The following is a 23,321-nucleotide window of genomic DNA, read 5'->3' on the forward strand; positions in this document are numbered from 1 at the left end:
TCAATGCGTAAGTGGCTTGAAAAATTAGCCAATTCGGTTTGTCCGGCATTACGATTGCACGCGATGTCTGCATGAATTTTGGCTAGAGTCATGTCGTCACTGCACGTTGATGGCAGTGTCATCAGTGCTCATATCAATCCAGATGAACAAGCTTTTTGTGAGAGCAGGATCACGAATGTCCTACTAGCACTTGAAGAAGGGCAAGTATCCTGTCACTGAAGTTGTATAAATGTGGGTGAAAGAACAGTGGGACAAAGGCCTGAGCATGTCCTACGATAACAATCAGGTGAAGGCTCGTAATGTGGCGAATGAATTGAAATTCGCCTGCAGCAAATTCAAAGTTTCGAAAAAGTGGGTGACAAACCTTATGAATCGAAATGGGCAGTTTGAGGAGGCATACCACCGTTTGCGAGAAGCCACCTGATGTTTACGAAGAGAGGAAAGAAGCTTTAGAGTTCATCAGTGAGCTGAAGGTGCAGCACAGCTTCACACTCTGCTAGATCTATAGCGCCAATCGGACACCTGTCTGGTTCGACATGCCGAGTAAGCAGATTGTCGCAGTGAAAGGCAAGGGGCAAGTACATCTAATGACGACAGGCAATGAGCACAACCGATTTACGGTAATGTGCTGCATTGCCGATGGCCACAAACTTTCTACTTGCACTGTGTTCGAATGAAAAACGATGCCCAAGGACAAATTCCCCCCAAAAGTGATTGTTCGCGTGAGTGAAAAGGGGTTTTTCATGGAGGAGACAGGCCTAGAATGGTTCTGCCTCGCCTGGCTCCGACGCCCAGATGGTCTCAATGCAGCCAGTTTCTTTTTTAAAATTATTTTGTATAGCTTTTTTATCTGATCGGGGGGTCGAAAGTTGAGGCGGTCGACTTATATTCGGAGTCGACTAATACGTGACAACATCCCATAGGCACATTTGCAAAATCAGTCATTGGCTATACACCAACGTGACTGTGCACGATGTCCACTGAAAAGCTGTCACATCCAACAGATGGCACATATACTGCACTGAACAATAACAGATAACAGATCTGTTACTGTTAACAACAACAGATCCGAGCTCTAAGCTACCGCAAACAAGCAAAGGTTCGCGAGGCTCGGCAGAAGAAATGACCCCAAACTGACCCTTGCCCAGTTGTAGTCCATGGGCACTGTTGGGGGTGGAACCTCGGGCATGGGCACGATCACACCAGCTCCCACCAGGTCGTCGTACACAATCCTGCAAAAGGTTTAAAAAGGGGGCTCAGATGCTCTAGGCGCAACACACTGAAATACCGTATTTACTCGCATAATTTGCGCACTTCTTGCGATTTTACAGCTCCAAAAAGGGGGTGCGCAAATTACGCGGAGATTTCGCGTAGCACATCCGAGATAACGAGCAATCTATAGTAACACGCGCAGTATATACATTAAAAAGAAAAATTATAGCACAAACGAAGGTACAGGTTATACAGTGGAACCCCATTCATACGTTTCTCACCGGACCGCGAAAAAAAAACCCGTAACAGCCGGGAAAACGCAACAGTGAGGAAAGGTCCGAAAATTAATAAAAACAGTGCAGCTTTGTCTTGGAACAATTTATTTCGACATCAAGTGAGCTTAGGTCTTAAAAAAATCGAGAATGGTCGATTGCCGTTTTTTCCGCTTGCTGGAAAACGCCACGCGTTTCTCGATGGCCTGGAAAGCCGCATTACTCTCAGCGTCGCTTTGATGTGCGACGTACCTGCGAAGGAGGTCCAGAAACGCGACGGCTTCTCCGAAGCTCGGGTCCGCCAACTCCCCGGAATCATGCGGCTCGTGCTCCTCGTCGTCACCACAGTATGAGGCTTCACTCGCGACCGAGTCTGCAATGATCTTGGCGATACTCCGACACTCAGACGTCACGACAGCAGCATCCGCGGCTACGTAGTCGTCATACGTGACTCCCATGGCACCCAGCGCATTCGAAGCTTCACTCAGCTCTTGATCATGAGAGGCTGCTTCCGTCTCTTCAGCTTCCGTGGCAGTTTCCTCTCCGCCGTCCATGCGAAAGCCACACCGCGCGAAGCAGTGCTGTGCAGCTGACGCGCTCACTGCAGTCCACGCTGAAGCGACGTAGTGCATAGCGTCCAGTATCGAAACGATTGTAGGCTGCTGTCCGCGATCAATACGCGCCAGACAGCGCTTTACGATGGACTTCCTGTACGACTGCTTCAAGTTCTTTATGACGCCGGCATCCAACGGCTGCAAGTGGCTTGTAGTGTTTGGAGGAAAAAAACAAGCTTAACGTTCCGAAGAAATGACGGGTCTTTCGGGTGGGCAGCACAATTGTCCAGAAAAAGGACAACACTCCTGCACTGGGAGCCCATCTTGTTGTCGAAGTAATGAAGAAATTCTTCGAACAAAGAACCCGTCATCCATGCACGACTGTTGCTTCTATAGTGACATGGCAGCAGGCGAATGTTCTTTAAGCACCGTGGGTTTCAGTATTTTCCGATTACCCATGGCTTCAGCTTGTCTGAGCCATCCATGTTGCAGCAAAGGAGCACCGTCAATCGCTCTTTGCTGCCTTTGCCTCCATGGCATGCTTTGCCCTTCAGGCTTAACGACTTGGATGGCTGCACCCGAAAGAAAAGACCCGTTTCGTCGGCATTGTATGTGTCACGAGGCTCATACCCCTCAATTATGGCAGATAGTGTGGCCTTCCAATCGTCGACTGTTTCCAAGTTTACGCTTGCTGCTTCCCCGGATACAGTCTTATACGTGATGCCGTGCCTCTTCCGGAAACGGTCAATCCAGCCATTTGACGCCGCAAAGTCACTGATGCCCAGTCGGTCGGCTATTTCCATCGCCTTCTCGCGCAAAATGCTGCCGTCGAAGTTAACACCGGCAGCGCGAGCTTGTTTAAACCAAGTAAGAAGCGACTCGTCGAGGTTTCCATACTTGGCGCCACGAGCCTGCTTAGCTTTCGGGCCGAAGAGCGCGGCATTCCCTTGTATCACGGCACGCTTCGAGACGATGCTGTTAAGCGTCGAGGGTGGCAGACCAAGATCCTTGACGATGTCGACTCTTTTCCGCGCTCGCTGCCTGTCGACTGCGTTTAGAACATCCAGGTTTTCCTCGAGGGAAAGCGCCTTGCGCTTGCGCGACGCCATCAAAGGACGACAAATCGCTCGCGGTGTCAGCGAGGCCCGACGAGGCGTAGGCAGCGTAGGTGTTGACGGGAGGACACGGACGACTCGGATGGGTTGAACCGCACAAACAAGAAAGACTGGATTAGCGAGGCCTGACGAAGCGTAGGCAGCGTAGCTGTTGACGGAAGGACACGGACGACTTGGATGGGTTGAACTGCATAAACAAGAAAGACTGGATTGCTGTGGGCCTGCGGGTTTTACTTGCTTCGGCTGACGAGGCAGTGGCCATCTAGTGGCAATCTCTCCAACTCGCGTGCGGCTTTTTATGGCCTCTGAGATTACCCACGCGTGTGCAAGGGGGGTGATATCGGAGGCCATGGTCTTGTAGCCAATTCCGTAGCCAAGCCTGGCCAAGACTCGTCAAAATGGCGGTTTGCGCGCGTTGCCCGGCCGGGTTCGGGGGTGCCAGGTTGCGACGTAACATGCGGGAACATTTTCACAGCTACAACGTAACAGCGGGGTACCCAATACATTGGATCCTATGGGAGCTATGCCGGGACCGGACGAAAGCGACGTAACAGCCGGGAAAACACAGCAGTGAGGAACGTAACAGCGGGGTTCTACTGTAGTACATTAGCATGTACTTTAACCAGCCAGATCCGGTCATGCACAGTCTAGTCGGAATCATTGGTCGAGAGGTCTGACTGGGAATCATTGTCGCGGCCGCGGTCACCGCCCTCCCAAAGCACATCGTCCTCGGCTCTGTCGAGCGCACTCGACAGCCTCACCTTCTTGAAGCTCTTCTCGACAACACTGGGAGAAACCAGGTCCCACGCTGCGAGTATCCGCTCGCAGACTCTCTAGTGGCGCTCTCTTATTGTCAGTAGGGGCGAGCCCATGCTCTCCGCTGGCCATCCATTCCATGTACATTTTGCGCACATAGTCCTTGAAGGGTTTATTTACGGATACATCGAAGGGCTGCAGAACAGATGTTAGTCCGCATGGGATAATAGCCGGGTTGGTCCTCATGTCCTGCAACTTCTCCTTTACGCTGTCCACGAGATGGCCTTTGAAACTGTCGAGCACCAAAGCGATGGCAGTTGCAGTAAGGCCTCTGGTCGCTTACCCCAGACAGAGTTGAACCAATCATTCATCAGTTCAATTATCTAGCCTTTTTCTTGGGCGCGGATGTGAATATGGCCTTTCAACCTTCAATTTGGGCAATATCTTCCGCTTGAAGATCACGAACTGCGGTAATTTTCGGCCATCATCTGTCACGGCAAGCATAAGCGTGCAGTGTTGCTTTTCACAGCCGGTTGTCTTTATAGGAACGGACGAGACGCCTTTCTCGCTCACTGTGATGTTAGGTGGCATATCAAAGGTCAACGGGTCTCGTCTGCGTTCCCAATCTGAGGCAGGTCCAACTTTCCAGTTTTGCGTAGCCCAATCACAAAACGGTGAAACAGAACAACCTTCTCCTCGTAATCATGTGGCAACTGCTGGCAGAGGGTCATTCTCCGTCTGAGAGACAGCTGGTGGCGTCTCATGAAGCGCCTCAACCACCCTCTGCTTGCCTCGAACTGAAGCATCTCGCACGACATGGTAATACCAGAGGGCCTAAGCTCTCGCACATATCTGAAAAGGTCTTCTTGAACGGCAGGAAACTTTCCTTGCTTGGGTCGTCGGAATGCCTTCCTTCCAGGTCATGTATTTACAAACGAACTCTTCTGCTTTCTCCAGTACTGAACGCGAGTTTCATTCATGCTGAAGTGGCACGGTTCCCATTTTCTTTGGCAAACTCTATAACAGCGAGCTTGAATTTTGCCATATAGTTATTCTAGCCCATCGCAAGTGAACAGCGAAAACGCGACTGGCTGATGGCGAAACCTAAACTTCCAAAATCAAACAAAGATGCGCTGCAGCGTGGATGCAGAGAACAAAGGGCAACGAGGGGAAAAGTTGGCACGACTGGCCCTCCGATGCAGAAGGTAGTTTGTGCCTTGTCGCGTGCATGCATTCTCATGGCGGGAGAGAAGGGGAGATAGAGAGGGGCAAACGCTCAAGCAGTTCTGACAACCTGTGAACAGGTTCGTGTGTTCGGGTATGGTAGGAACTGGGGCTTCCGGAGAAAAGAACGAAGTCCTCGGAAGGAGGGACTTCGCACTCGCTGCCCCTGTTGTGTATGACGGCACTCGCCTGCGCGGCGAGGGGCGCAGCTGTCCAAAGTCTCCCCGTGCACACGCGCCGGCAAGCTGGCTTGGGCGGGCGGGGAGCACAAAATATGAGAGTGAAAATTCTTTTTTTTCATAAAGCTGGCTAAATATTAGGGGTGCGCAACTTATGTGGGTAAATACGGTACTATCTGCCAATGTAAAACGAAAACCGAGAACAAGTTCAAGTTTGCGCAGTGTGCTTATGGAATGCCCAACGAAGTAAATCTTCTCACGAGTAGGGTCTAGCCGAGCAAGAAAGAATGTGCAGATAAGTAGATGGTGATGCCACCCGATAATTTGTGCTACGGGTCACCACGATGCTTTACTTTCACAGCATTCCCTCAGTGAGTGTTTAGTACTTTACAGTGAAGGACCGCATTGCATTCTGAAGTATGCAAGGGCTCAGCATGGGAACTTGCATTAAAATGGTTGAAGTATAAAAAAAAAAATGCAGTAACGTTCACGGCACCACATCGACACCACCTACATCAAGGCTCAGCTGTGAAATCGGAACAAAATTTCAGCCTTCGTTCTTGAAGGTGAAAATGTTTCTAGCCCAAACAAATGCATGTACAGTGTTTGAATGGTGATCATCGAGGCTAAATTAAATTGGTTCGGTGTTTTCTCGATCCGTCCATTTATTGTGTTCAAGAATAAGTGCGTACCATGTCAGTACCGTGCCCAGCAAGCCATCAGTAACAAATCTTTATAGTGTGCTGGCATTCATCTTGATGCTAAACAAGACTTCGTTATTGAAGACAATTAGAACAAATACACAGGGCTGAAGAAAGGACTAGTACATACAGACAGGACCTTCTTTCATTGAAAATTCAAGCTAAAATCATCTTGAGGAATAACATGCCACGATGGACAAGAATCTTTTGCAAGAACACCAGCGTACAGTAGAAGCTCGGCGACGTGATCGTGCCTCGTATATTACCGTATTTACTCGCATAATGATCGCACTCGCGTAATGATCGCGCCCCTAAATTTTGTTGTCAAAATTCGATTTTTTTTATGTCCCGTGTAATGATCGCACCCCGAACTTGCCGCAGTGATATGTCGTGTGCTAAGTCTAGCTAATAATGATCGCGCTTACCGTCTGTCGAATGCTACGCGAACGACTCTTCAAGACACGCCAAGCGGCCTGCACGCACCAAACATTCTTAAGTAGATGCCTGATTTCATTAGTTTCATCACTTTCCGCACTTCCATGACAAAAAGAGGTACAACCAAGCTTGCCTTTATTATGGGTTACATTATAATGGTTCATGTCAACAAAAACAATAAAGGCGCATTTCGATTCTTTTCATCTGCACTCGAGAGCATGCAACAAATCACGTGCGGCAATGATAGTAGCCACGTTTACTCTGATACGTTAAAAGCGTACCCTATTCATACGCCGGCGCTTGTAACACAGCTAAGATATTCGCCCACCCTTAGCGGAAACGTGTCGTATTAGGATATTAGTGAAGACAAATGCCGCAGTTTCCGCAGCACGTCGGCCTTGCATTTCTATGTCACTGGCAGCTAAGCGCGCCCACCTGTTTCTGTCCCCTCAAAGTGGACATGGCTACGTTATTGCCGCAAACTTGCGGATATTAACAATATTATTCATCACTGATACAGAAGAAACTGTTTCAATGCTCGTAATGTACTCGCAAGAAGAAAAAAAAGATCGCGTTCGGCTTGCTCAAAAGCCCGCCGGCCGCCATTTTTGTTTTGGTGTCCCGCACCCGCTATCCCGCAGCAAATGCGGGACGAAAAAATTTTTTTTTTCGCGGGAAATTTAACCCGCGTAATGATCGCACCCCTGAATTTGAGTCAATTTTTCTGACAAAAAAGTGCGATCATTATGCGAGTAAATACGGTAATTCCAGGATACAAATCTTTTTTGAAGTCCCTGCCCAAGTCCACTAAGCTTACAACATGCTAACTCTCAAATGTTGCAAACCACTTTTCGCACCACGGCGGATCATACAAACAACCCAGCCAGCGAGGCCTTGGTAGTGCCAGACACTGGCTGTTATCAGGCCAGCAGAGCAACCGTGCATCATGCAACTTGTGGGACATTTTCCAACATCCTGCAACTTTATCTGGAGCCAGCAATTACACGCGGCCCAGTCTTGCTGGGACAGCAGGATTCATGGCATTTGTTTCCATAGGTAGCCGCATCTCTGTATTCCACGTCTTCCATTGTCATCTATGGTGCCCAATGACAATTAGAAACTTTTCTACCTTTGCACCTGTCAGCTTGCACAACACGAAGTAGCTCGACCGCCGCACAGAAAAGTCAAGTTACTCTTATCTCACGCAAATCACGTCTTTATTACCATCGGGCAGCAGCTAGGATGTAGCAATGAAAAACTCGATTTAATTAGGCAGATCTTGAAATGCCTGCTTTAAAACACAGGGAAGAAACGGCAACAAAATCAATGTGTATTTCGGTAAGTGCGAAGACTGGGCCAATTAACCACCACGGAAGGCATGCAGATCGTGCTGGATACGCAGCAACAAACTTAGCGCCACTTCAACAGCCATCAATCTAACCCAGACACGTGATCTCTGATATTTGCGTCCTGTTGCAACATTGGCCAGCATCAAATTTTCATCAAGGCCACACTGCCTCGGCTATTAGGCCTGCACAATAGGTTCTGCTTTACAAGGCATCAGCAACTAAAGTTGTTGTTTAGCACCAAATCAACACAGATCTACAGGCAGCAGCTGTGCGACAATTGTAAAGCTGGCAAACCAACTCGCAAATGGAATAGAGTGTACGGTATGGCACGCTGCTCACGGTCGCCATCTTTGCAACACATTGCGCACCACCCTTGCTGCCGGCGCCGTTTGTAGATGCATGTCGGCCAATTTTTGTAGCCTCGAGCAACCTGTTGCAAGACTAGCTTTGGATTTACACAGCAGGCATGGACGGTGGACGGGAAGGGGACGGAGGGTGGAAGAGTCTTGTGAACTTGGCACGACCACTCCAGATTTAAGATCTTTGGCAGGTGGCAAACCATAGCCAACCCGACAACAAACGGTGCCCGCTTTTTACAATCAGCACTGACCGCGGCCAACCTGCACAGCACCAACGATGCACCTAGGCCCAGAACAGTGGTCGAGTCACATGATGTGCAATCCATGCTTTCGTCAGTCACACAATTGGCTTTACGACGATAGCCTACCTGCCATGAAGATGGGAAAGCCCCTCTGTATTTTAGGGAAAAACTGGAAAGCGAAACTTTCTACGCAAGAAAACACTGCCATAAAAAAATAGGTTCGATATGAAATTCGGGAATATATGTATTTAGTACAACATAACATCAATTCTTTAGCTTCTGAGGGAAAAATAATGCCAGATTCTATTCAGCAGATGTTCTATTGTTAAGAAGAAAATTTTCAAGACCATATCATAAAACTGAGCTGTAATCAGTGCTGGAATACTCATTTCTATAAGGAGTAGACAGTACTGTATGTCTTGATTTCTATGTACTTATGTTACTGATAGCTTGCTACATTCTTGTTATGCCATGCTAGGAGAGACTCCCAAGCATGTGCAGTGCTTGGCCAAAATTTGTAAGTATCAAATTTTTGTTTAATTTTTGGTTTTTAATATGATTCAATATTCGGCTTTTTCTCTCTGGTTAGATTAGAAAAGTACTACTCAGTATTTGCAGACCCCTACTAAAAATATAAAATTTTGAGCAAGTCGGCCATATCATTGCTGCGTAACCCCTCGTCTTGCCAATTATTTAAACTTTTTGGGCGATATTAATTTTAGATGATGCTAATTTTTGTGCCATCCAGATAGATTCGAATCACCAAGATTCCACTGCACATGGTTCCTACACAACCAGGAAAATCGAACAGTGTAGAGAGGAAAAACCATTATGCTAACATACTGAACATGCCGCACTGCAGGGTCTGGGCTTCAGCAACATAAATAGAAAAAAAAGAAAGAAATGGCTAGGAACATACTGTCGAGCTTGAACTGAATTTGCGTATGAAGACAAATGATGGCTTGCTCACATGATTACACATTGCAGCATCCTGTGGCAGGTCCCGTCTCGCAGCACTGGAAGCATTCTTGTTATTACGAGACAACTTGTTGGGTTACTTACGACCACAGAGTTTCATATTAGTATAACTAGAGGGAAATCTGGCGCTGCGATCATTCAACTATCATGGGAATGATGGGAAGTACAGGCTACGGATTGGCATTCTGTTAACTGACGAACTAGCCTACAAGTATTTTTGGCAGTTTTGGTTTCGCTGTAAGCGCAATTGCTATAACCTGCAGTGGGACAGTGCAGCGCAAAGCTCTCTGCCTTTGTTATGTTGCTTAAAGAGGCGATATCGTGCTTGGCCAGCGGCTGAGCTGATGTTTGTGTTGCGGTGTGGTGTCAAAGCCCCGATGAGAAAGTGATTCCATCTTGCATGTCATCGTAAATGTTGAAAGAACGTGTTTTGACCATTTTGACCTTGGTTTGTTAAGTGTGTTAGGTTGGTGCTGTAGCGATACGTGCTTTACGAAACTTCAGAAGAGCAAAAAGAAGGCAGTACTGAAACAAGACAGACAGTTGTACTTCTAGTGGCTTGACTAGCAAATTTTATTGAGGACTTCATTATGCATTGTTCGTTTATGTGCTCATTGAAATGCGTGTTTTAGGACTTCGAGAACACAAACTTACTTCTAGCAGGAAAGGTTGCTGCCTCCTGGCTGTAGTCTAGTGTCGCAAAATGGGTAAGTGCAAAGCCATGCCATAACGCTTCAGAAGCTGGTTGCTTCAGAAGATGGTTTCTTTACAGTGATCTTGATGATAATACTGCTTGCTCGGTTCCCTCCTGAGCGTTGTTTCCTTTTCTATTCTTCGTCTATCTTTTCTTCCTCTTTTCCCTCTTTAGCGTGACGAAGAGCCTCATACTTTGTTTGCCCCCGCCTTATGTAATGCCTCCGGGCCTTTAAGGCTTCAATAAATGAATGAATGAATGAGAAGCGGTACGTCAATATAAAATATGAAACATGCTCTTAGGAGGCCACAAGCGTCCTAGCTAGCACTGCAGCAGATGTGCTTAAAAGTACTTGAAGACGTTCAGCAATTGTTCGAAAGGCTGTATCAGCTGTCACAAGCGAGAGAGTTCGCAAGTACTTGTCTGCGGGAAAAGTCTCGCGTTTGCGGCGAGCAGGCGTTGTAGCAGACGACACCTGTAGCATTCCTTTCAAAGGCTCAACACTTTTGCACAATACAAAATTTTGATTTCCATAAGTAGTTGATGAGTATTTTTATATAAGTACATGCATGGTTGTTATTGCTGTTGTAAAAATAATAAATAAATAATTATTCTCTGGCACTAATTCGGGAACAGAATTGCAGAAGAATGCATACCCTGGTGTGCCCTGGTGGTAAACCGTGCTTCAATTTCAAAGTCATACAAAGTTTATGTAATGTGCTGTGTGTTATACAATATACTGCAGAAATAAAATTAGATTTTACGTGATAATATACGAGTATAGCTTCATTTACTGCACCGCAAGCAAGCGCCGCTAGTCTAAAGATCTAAGTCAATCTGAAGCCTGTGCTTCCCATCATTCCCATGTAGGTTGAGGCAACGCTCATGAGAGCCCCCATAGACACTAGCGCCACATTTCCCTCTAGGGTATTTATTTAGAAACTGTTTACGATGGCCTAGCAAAGGGACATCACACAATAATGATTGGGCAATCCACTACTTGCAACTAAGAGTGCGACAGCTTGGTTGTGCACATCTAAAGGAGCTCCATCCATGCTCTTAAGGGGGGACGCGGGTCTTCAACCGGCAAAAAATCACAAAAAACTCGATTTTCGGAAAAGTGCATTTTCGATACGTTTATACATTCAAGAATCCCTCCGCGAAATCTAGAAGCTAAATTTAATCGGAAAATAATAAAAAATCGCGCTTAAAGGGGCCAGGGTGAACGCGAAATCAGCAAAATTTGGTCAAAAATGTTCAAACTTCGCGCCGTCACCATTTGCGAACGCGGTGGCCGATGGCCGCCATCTTACGCTTGTTTTGAAGCTGTTTTCTTTGTGCGCATTTTGCACCAGTTCAAAATGGCGTCGGTGAAGGGAAACCGACGCTATCGCGTCATTTCTGGAGGATGCGTCCATGCCGCCGATTGGCCAAAGCGCGCACACCCCCGCGCGCCTCGCTCCTATTGGTCCGGTGCTCGTCGGCGCGCGCTCGACCGCTCTCGCGTCTCGCTACGTTTGTTTATCTCTGGTTTCATCGCGCCGCTGTCTACGTTTGTTCAGCCGCTTGCTTCGCGACGTTTGATAAGATGCTCATTTCGCTGCCCGGATGGCTGGAAAAGATTGTCGTCTCAACGCTACTACGCGTCAAGCGGCTGTGCAATGCGCGACGGAAGGCGGCTAGGCCTGTCATACTCGGGGAGTTGCCGGTTGCTGGTCTGCCTGGACATTCTACCGGATCGAGTCCCGAGCTGCAAACTGGCGCGTCTAGCGTCAACACTTCGTCCGCCCACGCCACGCGTGTTGGCACAGATCATGCAGGCACCGTTTCCTTCACGACTGAAGAAAGTAGCGAGCGCGCAGCGAGCGCCGGAAAACGTCCGGAGCGCCGGACCTTCGAAGTGCCAACTCTATCAAGAAGCGAGAAGCCTCTTTGAGCGCAAGGAAGCTGGCCAAAAAGCGGCAAAAAGATAGGATGTATCCAGATTATGCCCCTAGTGAATTTCCTTGAGATTTTATTGGTATGTTCTCAATAAAGATGTTGCAGAACGTTTTTCCTTGATTTCTCAAAACAACAATTCCGACAGACTTCCAATTTTGGAGGTAAAATAGCTTCTGTCCTATTTCAGCTATCAACATAATTTTTTTTTTTGCCAGAAAGATAAATGTATGCAGTAAGCAATATGCACCTTTTCAAAGCAGCACTCTTCTCAAAAAGTTTTTGAAATGGGTCACATGCTTGACATGTCAAGATGGCATTTTTTTCTCACAACTTTGATGAGCTCTAACTCTTGCTCAGATTAGCCTAGAACATTGAATAATACCTTATGGCACTCCCTGAACATCCTAGATAGTCTTTATACTCAAATTACTGTGTTAGGGTTTTCTGTTTAGAAGCTAATTTTCCTCCAAACAAAGGACTCAGCTTATACAATGCATTTGGAGTATATCAGAAACTACTTATCCTATGGCAAAATTAATTATATTTTTAGAATCTACATATTAAAATACACAATGTGTGAAAATTTCGTTGAGATCTGTCCACAAATAAAAAAGTTGTATTTCAAGTGTAGCCTCCCCCCTTAATGAAACTGCACATTTTCTAGCTTGGACAATGCAGCAAGAAAAGATGCATGTAGGCCACATTTATAATCTCTCTTTCCCCACCGTCTTCACAGTTCCAAACCAACAAGCCTACTTCAAGCTCTCACGCATTTGTTAGCAACGTGCGATCACACAGTGATGCCGGCAAGTGTTTACGAATCGTGCCAGTTATTGCTCCCAGTGCAATTTCGCAGGCTCGCCTAGTCCCTCGGCTCCCAATGGTCGTTCGCGCTACTTCTCTTCTGACCGCACACACACAACTGCATTGGAAGGAGGGCAGTGACTCGAGACAATGGCACCGCTCACTTGATGGTGTCGCCAAGCGCATCGAACGTGGGTGGCACGTGGGCGCCAGCCTTGGCCAGGGCCTCGTTCTTGGCAGAAGCCGTCTCGCGGCTCGAGTTCGCACACGCGCCGGCGTGCCCGAACTGCACCTCGGAGGAGAACATCGAGGCGCATGTGCCAATACACCAGGCCACCAGCGGTTTGCTCAGTCGACCAGACTGCAACGCTTCACAGACCTCATACTCCTCAATGCCACCGACCTGTAAATGTAGCCCAGAGCACAGCATGACCCCATTTAAACTTTGTCTCGAAGTGTGGACTGATACAGATGGAGATGTAGACGGTCATGCCAAAAAGTGTGCAAACAAAAACAAAATGGGAACGTAACAATCAATCAATCAATCAATCAATCAATCAATCAATCAATCAATCTCCTTGCACCTCTTGTGGCTTCGCTGTGATAAATGCCTCAACTTGAAGTGTTGGTACACTTTCTCGTTGTTTGAAAGCCACGTCAACATACACTTGTGAACTGAGACTGCCATGAGAACGCTTCTGTGTTCTCGTGCTCTTCAGATGTACCCATCTGCTCTTAAATGTGCCCAGTGTTGTACGATAAAGACGGATACAGGAGTATGGGACCCACCTCTCCAAGTAGCACGAGCATCTTGACCTGGGGGTCAGCCTGGTAGCGCACCAAGTGGTCCATGAACGTGGTGCCCGGGTACCGGTCACCACCGATGGCAACACCTTCGTACACACCGTTGGTGGCACGAGAGATTATGTTGTTCAACTCGTTAGACATGCCTCCCGATCGGGACACATAGGCCACACTGCACAAAGAGAAAGCTCGATGTTAGTGCTTCGTTTAGTACTCCTGCATACGTTCATTAATCACACGCAAAACGCAAGCTGTAGCCAGTCCTCGCACTGAGGCACTGCCAGCCCTCGGCAAATATTTTCATGCCATGGTGCATGTATAATTTTTTCATGCCCAAATTGAAACTTCAATGCGACAGTAACGACAATTCCTTCCTTGAGCTTCCTTGAGTTTTAAGGAGCTGCACAATGTCAAGAGTACATTTCATATCAGTGTAAGGCAAGCTGACCCTCTTGGAAGTGCAACTTGAACAATACTTACCGTATTTACATGATTGTAAGTTGACCAATTTTTTATTTGAAAATCTGAAGCGGGGGGACGGGGGGGAGAGGGGGTCGATTTACAATTGAAACCAAAACATGGCACCACCAAGAAAGCGAGACCAACGAGAAGCTACAACGTAGTTACAGTTTTATCTTTGCTCTACGGCCCTACCTGTAGCTTTTCGCTATTCCGCGAGTTCGTTCTCTTTTTTGGAAGGGTTTTTCAACATTTTAAAAGTTTTACAGTGCACAAAACACTTATGGGGGTGCTGATAGTTAATGGAAGTGTCGCTGTTCCATTCGCGGCGGCACCCTCAGAACGGTGGCGCTTGCGGATGCTTGTAGGGAGTATCGGTAGTTCATGGAAAAGCAGACACCGCTCGTGGGTTTCTCTTTCCCTGTTGTGCTTACCTTAGCTTTCTCTATAGTTTGACGAAAGGCATTGGTTCGATGCATTCCACTTGACTGCCGGCTATGTGCTACTACCATGCTTCCACTCAGTCGTCATATGTGCTGCAGGCCCACTAATCATTTGGCACTCGTTCACAGCAGCATTCAAGAGGGCTGCCATCCTTTACGCCGAAGAAACAAATCACTGCGCAGCGGATTGCAAGTTCAATGTTTCTGAACGGGTGGTGTGAGAGTGGCGACTGCAGCGAAGCGAAATTTTCACCTGTGACGGCAAGTGAGGAATTTCCCACATGCCGAAGTCTGGTCGCTTTCCAGAGCTGTAGGCTAAGCTTGTGTCGTACGTCGCTGAAATGCGTGATCGGTCTCTGCCACTGAAGTGCGACATGGTCATGAAACAAGCCCGGATTTCGCCTTTAAAGGACCTGCTCCACCATGAGTACAATGAGTGGCTTGCGGAAGAAGACCGCAAGCTTACGCCAACCGGACCTGCCAAAAGAGCCTCCCTGACGGCTGCATGCGGTTGGGTGCATTCGGCGTGGGCTCCTGTTTCACAAGATGTCGTGGTGTGGTCGTCTGCCAAATCTGGAATTTCGCTGGACGACGAAGCACTGTGGGACCGTAGCAGCGATGACGATGGCAGCACTAGTGAAGACATGTAGTCCAGTGACCATGTCAGCTACTAATAAATTTTCGTTATCGAATGCGCCTCGGGTATGCTTTTTTTTTTTTTCCGTCACATGCGATATGGGGTCTAATTACATTAGAGTCAACTTACAATCATGTAAATACGGTAGTCACAATCTCAGCAGCTTGGCTACATTGAAGGTAGTGATTGCATGGGAACTGGATCATTTGAAAAGTGAGGCTGTATGAATCAAAACCATGCTTTCCAAACATTCCTAGCGTAGCAACACATGTTGCAGCGTATTACCTTCCAGGCCGGTACAGCTTGGAGGCCAGGATGTTGTCCATCATGCCACCAGTGTTGCCAATCTTAAAGCAGCCAGGCTTGATGCCTCCTACCTAAAAGCAAAAGAGCCACACACTTTTTGGTAAGTTCACAGCAACAGGTTTTCACAGGACATGCTCCCTTGGCCATCTTGTGGACAGAATGAGCAGTTGGTGGGCTAAGCTTTTACTGGAATGCTAACACTGCTTCTTCAGTGCTAACTATAACAAATGGTAATGATTGGTTGATCAGGTTTGAAGTCCCAGTGCAACACACGCTAACACAGACATTGTAGTGGAGAGCGTTGGGGCAATATTCTGTAAAAATTATTTCTATCATCCATTCTTTCTAAGCCACACAGCCAGTATTGCTGTTATCGATCAGTGAGCAGAATAGGTAACTAGTAGAAGAAAATTAAAATCTAAAGAAGATACGGCTCAGGATTAACTTTGATGACATTACGTTCTTCAATGTGTTAAATCTAAGCACATAACCGTTTTTGAATTCAATCATGTTCCGTGGTCAGATGCGATGGCTGGAAAATGAATTCACAACCTTGCACTCAGCAGAATAACTTCAAACTCGCTGAGAGAGAAAGGCACACCAGAACCGCTCTGTTGGGCAGCCAACAAAGGCACCAGCAAGAACTTTACTAAAGCTTCCCTAGCAATACGTCATGTCTCTCAGCCAAATTCCTTAATGCATTTTACCTTGCACAAGGGCCATGGAAACCTGTTCATTAGAAAAAGAATGTGCTACAAAAGCAACTGCACCTGTAAACTGCCACAAGCGAAATGAAAACAGGCCATTGTATTGTCAATTGTTATAGCATTTGAAGAGAATGCCATTAACAAAATATTGTGCAGCTAAATCTTGCAAGGTAGGCTGTACGTACACTGCTCATTTCCAAGCATATGTGGCGAGTAATATTGATTAAAATGAATTAAATTCTGGGGTTTTAAGTGCCAAAACCACAATATGCTTATGAGGCACATTGTCGTGGGAGGCGACCGATTAATTTTGACCACCAGGGATCTTTAACGTGCTATTCAAATGAGTAAAGATAGTTTTAGGGGAACTTTGAATGCAGCATGTACTTTGATCCCTGGATACTTAGTCTCGTTGGTCGCAGTAAGCTCACACTAACAGACGTCCACTGGAAAAACAATAACTGCGGCAAAGATCGCAAAACTCACTGTGGCTGGGCCGATGATGTTGACGCCCTTGCTGTGTGCCGCCTTGATCATTTTGCGCGTCATGTTCTCTGGGATGCCCTCGGCAATGATTGCAATGGTGCGAATCTGCACAAAGAAAAGCATAACTCAGTAAGTCGAGAACTGCCACCAAATCACTGCAAAAAAGTAGGTCCAGAGAAGATATTGGAGAGGCGAGTTATTAGGGTACCTTCAACCATACGAGTCTCCTGTTAAATCTACTACAAGAAAATCTATTGCTGCAGTACACTGATATTTCTGTAATTTGACCTAGCTTCAATTAGAAAGTAAACTGTTGCTTTTACACATAGTGTCCACATTGCATCACCCAATCACGGCTCCCTCAGAGTAACAAACATTTGTTGAAGTTGAAATTTATTTGCATCATCACAATGCGGGAATGCTCGGGCAAAAAGTGAAAATCAATTCACTTGAGAAGCGCCCGAGCCCCCAATATACAAGACATACAAAAAGGGCGACAATTAACAAGGCATTTTAACAGCTTACCATTGCAGGTTAACCTCTAGTGTTATACAATGTAATGTAATACGAACAGCTTGACAGTAATTATACATACATAAAAATACTAACAGCAGTGGAAAAAGAGTACTGACATCATGGAATGAAGAACTCTCGTATGTTACGTATGCTGCACATTTCTACATGAATATCCTGGAAAATTAGTTTGTTCAACAGAACTGCAAGTGCATGACGTCACATTTGCCGCCCAAGCTCAGTACGACAAAATGGCACGTGCCAATATTCTTTACTACGGAATGGATATACAATGGTGTTCGTTTTCAACGATAATATGCTAAGAAATGCATGCTCGCTGTTATATACAGATTTTTTGTATCTTTTGCATAGAAAATACTCGTAAAGTTTGGGCACGGGAACAATTTTAAACTGACGAAACAGTTCAGCAGTGTCTGCATTGTAACCAGCACTAGCGATATGACGTAATGCCTTCTTTTGTAGCACATGCAGTTTGCTAGTGTTAGACGATGTGGTATTTCCCCAAACCAGGAAACAATAGTTAAGATGGGATAAGAAGAGTGTGTTATAAATTAACAATTTTATGGATACGGGAAGGTATGAGCGAAATTTTGCTAGAACACCAACACACCTGTTTAGGCGAGACATAACTGAGCTAACGTGAGGATCCCAGCTCATGTTTTTATTGAAAAGTATTCCTAGCGTTTTCACAGTATCAACTATTTCAATGTTGCAGTTGTTGAACTTTATCACTGGCTTTACAATAAGCGAATTTTGACACGCATGAAACAACACAGCTTTTGTTTTTTTGGAATTTATTAACAGGCAATTTGCAGTGCTCCATCTACTAAGCTTTTCCATAGTTTCGTTAATAACCAAGGTCAGGTGCTGCACGTCACGGCTTTTAAATAAGAGGCTTGTGTCATCTGCATATAAAATATAACTTGGGTCGTTGCTAATAGTTGTTATATCATTAAAATATAGCAGAAACAATAATGGGCCCAGGATACTACCCTGAGGGACTCCTGTGGTGATATACTGGTAAGTAGACACGTAGTTTCCTATCGCCACGCCCTGGCATCGATATTGTAGGTAAGATTTTAGGAGGAGCGCTGCCATTCCACGAATACCGTATAATTCCAGTTTTTCCAAAAGTATTTCATGGTTGATCTGATCGAACACCTTCGAGTAGTCTATAAATACACCGATGCACAATTCTTTGTTTTCAATGGACTCAAGAATTAATTCTTTTTGCTTTAGAAGAGCTGTTTCTGTGGACCTGTTTGGTAGAAAGCCATACTGAGATGAAGTAATCAAGTTAAATTTCACGCAAAACTTCATTAGTAGTTTATAAATTATTTTCTCCAAGCCCTTGGGAAAAAATGGGCAGAATCGAAATCGGCCTATAGTTAGCCATGTCATTTCTGTCACCACTTTTAAAAAGCATACTAACTTTAGCTGCTTGCATCAGTTTTGGAAAGCAACCTGAATATATTATAAGTTATATACATAAGCCAATACTGGGGCTATTATTTCAACCACGTGTTTATCTGGAGCTATCTCTATACATCAATATCATGTGCTTTGGTGTTTTTAAATGAGTTAAATATGGCACATATTTCGGCCTCATTAGTTGGTTCGAGATACATGCTAAAAGGGTTGCTATTTATGGCATGTTTAGACCTACTTGACCTTTGCGGACCTGACACAGCATCTTTGAGAAACGTATTAAATTGTTCAGCAAGCTCGAAGCTCTCAATACGACGGCCATGATAGTTTAGCTCCGTGACTGTTGCTGAGAGTTGTGTGCGATTTAGCAGACTGTTGAGCTTATTCCACATCTGCGCACTGTCTCTACATTGCTCTTTATTAAACTGATTGTGCAGAAAAGAACGCTTTTCGTTTTTTAGAAAGGCGTTAAGCTTATTACGATATTTTTTATAAATATCCAGATCCTCTGGTGATCTGGTCTTAAGAAACTTTTGGAACAATCTTGCCTTCTTTTTTATTCTGTGCAGGCACTCGCGGTTGATCCACGGTTTCCTGTTTTTGTTACATTTTTGCAATACTTCTTCCTTAAAATGTTCGAAATAAATACGTTTGAAAGCAGAAATGAAAGCCTTGTATGCGGCGTCGGCCGTTGAAGAATGGTAAACGTCAGTCCAAGTTTCCCTTTCAAGGCACGCGTAGAAGGCGTTTAAAGTTGTGGGAACGATATTTTGTACCGTCTTTACATAGTTCATTTGCGCATATGTAAGCTTATCTTCAGCCCTGATAAACAAATAAACCGGCAAGTGGTCGCTGATATCACAATTCAGGACACCAGTTGTCAAACTTTCGGTATGTATATTTGTAATAAAGAGGTCGATGAGTGTCTCTGTGTAGGATGTAACACGCGTTGCTGTATCTGTTAAGATAGCGTGACCAGATGACTCTACTGCTGAAAAGAGTGTTTCTTTAATGCAGGAAGATTTTAAGATATCAATGTTTAGGTCTCCGCCAAGAATTAGTTTCGCGTTTTTCGAATTAACATAATTTAGAAGTTTTTCAAGGTATCCAATGAAATGTTGGATTTGTGCCTTCGGTGGCCGATACATGACAGTGAAAATATATTCGCGCGATAGTAATGTCAAACATTCTATGTCCTCGGATATAATGGAAAACTCGGCATCTATTTCACATTCTAGCTCACGTTTCACGAGAATCTCTAAACCGCTACCTTGCTTATGCTGCCTATTAAGAAAGAAGCACTAAAGATGCTGGAAGTGATCGCAGGCGGTGGAAAAAATGTTGCGACGACCATGTTCTGAAACTCACCAACTGTTATTCGTGGTTCAGGTATGTCACGTGCTAGTCACATGGCATATCTTTAGAGCAGTGGAGTGCTTTAATGTTAACAACACTGTCGAGTGCATAGTTGAAGATGCTTATTCTGATAACGTTGGCGACAATAAGTTATCAGAATCCAAAGTTATCAACAATCCAAAGGTGTGCCCGTCGGAGGGTACATTCTTTGCCAAGGGTGCCACCACGCCGCCTGTGCATTTCTCACGATTACCTGTACAGACGTCGCCATACTTGTGCCGAATCTAGAATTATTGGCAGACTGGGCTCGGCACTTTCTGAAAAGGCGGCAGATCTACACAGTGAGGCACCAGTCACCCCACATGTCAAGGTGGTGCAGTTAACCTTCACGTGAAAAAAGCAATCGCGGTTGTGCATAGGCCTACAATGAGCGACCACAGCTCCATCCGGTCAGCCAATACATTAGGTTCTTTGGAGGCTAGGTCGGGGATTCATCACAACTACATTTGAACCCTTAGTATGTTTTAAGGAAGCACGAACATATTAAAAAGGCCCCACTGAAATAATTTTGGCACGAAACTCAATGCCTTCTACAGTGCAAGTAGGGAAACACCTTGCACATCTTACCATCGAGGTGCGGAGTGCTTACACGTGCAAGCAAAGCCTCTTGTGCAAAGTTCTACCACACCAGTACGACGTTTTTGTAAGATGATACAGTAAAACGTCGTTAATTCGGAAATTCTGACAATTCGGGCTCGTCCTCTGGTCCCGGCAGGCCGTATGCATAATTCAATGGAATCAAACTTGCCTTAATTCGGGTGCATTTGGCTGTGCACCAGTAAATTCAGACAACTCTCGGAGCTTGGCGAGTGCCGCAAATGTGCAACGCAACGGAGCAAAGGCGGCGCTAGCTTCCGACCCAAACGAAGCAACAGGGTCAGCATCCTTGCTCGCACAAGCCGGTGCACAGTCTGCATCTGTGCAATTGTTCGCTCGGCCTTTTTTGCACTCATTCGTAACCAACAAGCATTCGGACTGAAGGATCCACGCTTAAAGGGCGTCAGCAGGCCCGTCAAGGAGACTGGAAAGGCAGACACGCACCTGGGGGTACTGGAGCGTCTCGAAGGTGCTCTCGTAGGCCGACCTCAGAGAGGCAAAGTTGATGAGCACGTCGGCATCCTGGTGACGCTTCATGGCGTCGGCCATGTTCTTGTAGACTGGCAGCAGCACCTCCTTGTGGCCCCAGTAGAACTTCTGCTTGTGGTCGCCCGTGAAGGGGTACACCATGGCAACCACCGAGCCCTCCGGGCGTGAGCACACAAAGTCAAAGTCCAGCATGCTCTGCACCGCGCGCGTCTGCATGCCCCAGATGATGGCCTTGGTGCGAGGGGTGAACCACGGCTGCAGGGGCCCGCTAGGCTGCTCGCCCGCGTGGTCTGGAAACACGGGACGCCGCATTTCTTTCTTGGGGCTCGAGGGAGGGGGCGGGGTCTGCAAAAGAATTAAATCGCAGTTGATGCTGCAAAACTGCACAGTGGGCTACGAGCTCTGCCGTAGTGGGGGGGGGGCACCACATTTATTTTGACCCCCTTGGGTGGTTTAATGTGCTGCCACATCTAAGTACACAAGCGCCTTGCCGTTCCACAGAAATGCCACTGCTACAGTCGGGAATGGAATCGGTGACCCAGAGCTCAGCGGTGCAATGCCGTGGCCACCGCAGCCGATAAAAAGTGCTCGCAAACCATGTAAGGCAAGTTGGTACTGTTAAACCTGGATGTAAGGCTTGTGGATATAATGAATTATTGGGTATAACAAGGTAAATCTGAAATTCGGTGCCCCCTGCTTTACTTAAAGTAATAAGTGTTAGCATGTGAAAAGTTCAGTAGCATCAATCCAAATAAGCAGAACGATAAGAGAAATCAGAAAAAAGAAAAAAGATTGAACAACAAAAGAAACATAAAACAACAAACTGCAGTTATGTAAGAACTAGGTAATAGCAATTGATCCTGTTTTGAAGCTTACAGTGAAAAGATGCAGATTTAACCCTTTCGATGTTGGCATTTTTCGGAGGTGATGCCATCTCCAGCATCAGGTTTCTTTGCCACATATTATAAAACGAAGACACTGGTTTATTTTCGGTTATACAAAAGGGAGAAAATGACACGGACAATCGCAAATACAGTGGAACCCCGTTCATACGTTTTTCACCGGACCGAAGAAAAAAAATGTAACAGCCGGGAAAACGCAACAGTTAGGAAAGCTCCGAAAATGAATGAAAAAAAGTGCAGCTTCAACTACAGACAATTTATTTCCACAGAGTGCACTTAGAACTTTAAAAAGTCTAGAATGGTGGCTTGCCGTTTCTTTCGCTGGCTAGAAATCACCACACGTTTCTCAATAGCCTGGAAGGTCGCATTGCTGTCAGCGCCGCTGTGAGGTGCGGCATACCTGTGGAGGAGGTCCAGAGCCGCGACGGCTTCTCCAAAGGTAGGATTTGGCAACTCCCTGGCATCATGTGGCTCGTGCTCCTCGTCGTCACCACGCCATGGCAATGGCAACGGACGAAGGAATATCCGCGGGAAATTTTGCCCTCTTTGGCGTAATCATGCTAACGTGCTAATGATTGTTTAGTATTGCTATGCAGCGCGGCGTGGTTTCGCGAGAAATGTAAACAAGAGAGGAGAGCTGGCCCGATAGGCGGAGCAACGCCATGACCAACGCCAACTTCCGGCTTCCCTTTAGCTATAGCTTCACAAAGAATGACATCAGGGTTTCTCCCGAGTTTCCTTCCTCCGTGAGTCGACCCGTCCAACAAACCATGCGGCGACCGTAATCACAGTGATGATAGTGAGCGCATTTTTCACGAATGGCCACCTAGTGGCGGCCTCTCGAACGGGCGTGCGGCTTCTTGCAGTCAGTTCCATAGCCAAGCCCAGCTAAGCCCGGTTAAAACTCGTCAAAAGCCAAAATGGCGGTTGGAGCGTGTTGCCTACTTTAGCCCAGGTGAGTTCGGGTTGCAACGCATCATGTGGGAACGTTTTCACAGCTACTATGTAACAGCGGGGTTCCTTATACATTGGATCCTATGGAAGCTATGCCAGGACCGGATGAAAACGACGTAGCAGCCGGGAAAAGGCAGCAGTGAGGAACGTAACAGCGGGGTTCTACTGTATTTTTTTGGTACAGTCCTCGCATTCCTATCTAACATCACTGACATGGTGGGACAGAAGCATGATAACATACCAGTAAGTCAGTGACACTGAAAGAGTTAATGACACATCATCCCAGGGATCGCAAACATGTCGAAAGGATAAAAGTGCACTATACAATAAATACAGTATGGCTC

The 23,321-nt window shown here is 46.3% G+C and overlaps 1 protein-coding gene across 2 annotated transcripts in view; it reads right to left on the bottom strand.

Moving 5' to 3' along the window:
* ATPCL (ATP-citrate synthase) overlaps nucleotides 1-23,321 on the bottom strand; it is a 117,735-nt gene that overhangs the window by 18,162 nt on the left and 76,252 nt on the right. For both annotated transcript variants that reach the window (XM_065445286.1, XM_065445291.1), the window contains exons 12-17: nucleotides 21,077-21,466; nucleotides 16,658-16,762; nucleotides 15,444-15,535; nucleotides 13,605-13,791; nucleotides 12,980-13,218; nucleotides 1,139-1,232 (exon numbers count right to left, since the gene is read on the bottom strand). In XM_065445286.1, coding sequence (XP_065301358.1) covers nucleotides 1,139-1,232; nucleotides 12,980-13,218; nucleotides 13,605-13,791; nucleotides 15,444-15,535; nucleotides 16,658-16,762; nucleotides 21,077-21,466 — 1,107 coding nt within the window. The remainder of the gene's footprint in view (nucleotides 1-1,138; nucleotides 1,233-12,979; nucleotides 13,219-13,604; nucleotides 13,792-15,443; nucleotides 15,536-16,657; nucleotides 16,763-21,076; nucleotides 21,467-23,321) is intronic.

The sequence above is a fragment of the Dermacentor albipictus genome, chromosome 1, assembly GCF_038994185.2.
Source record: "Dermacentor albipictus isolate Rhodes 1998 colony chromosome 1, USDA_Dalb.pri_finalv2, whole genome shotgun sequence".
NCBI classification, from domain to species: domain Eukaryota; kingdom Metazoa; phylum Arthropoda; class Arachnida; order Ixodida; family Ixodidae; genus Dermacentor; species Dermacentor albipictus.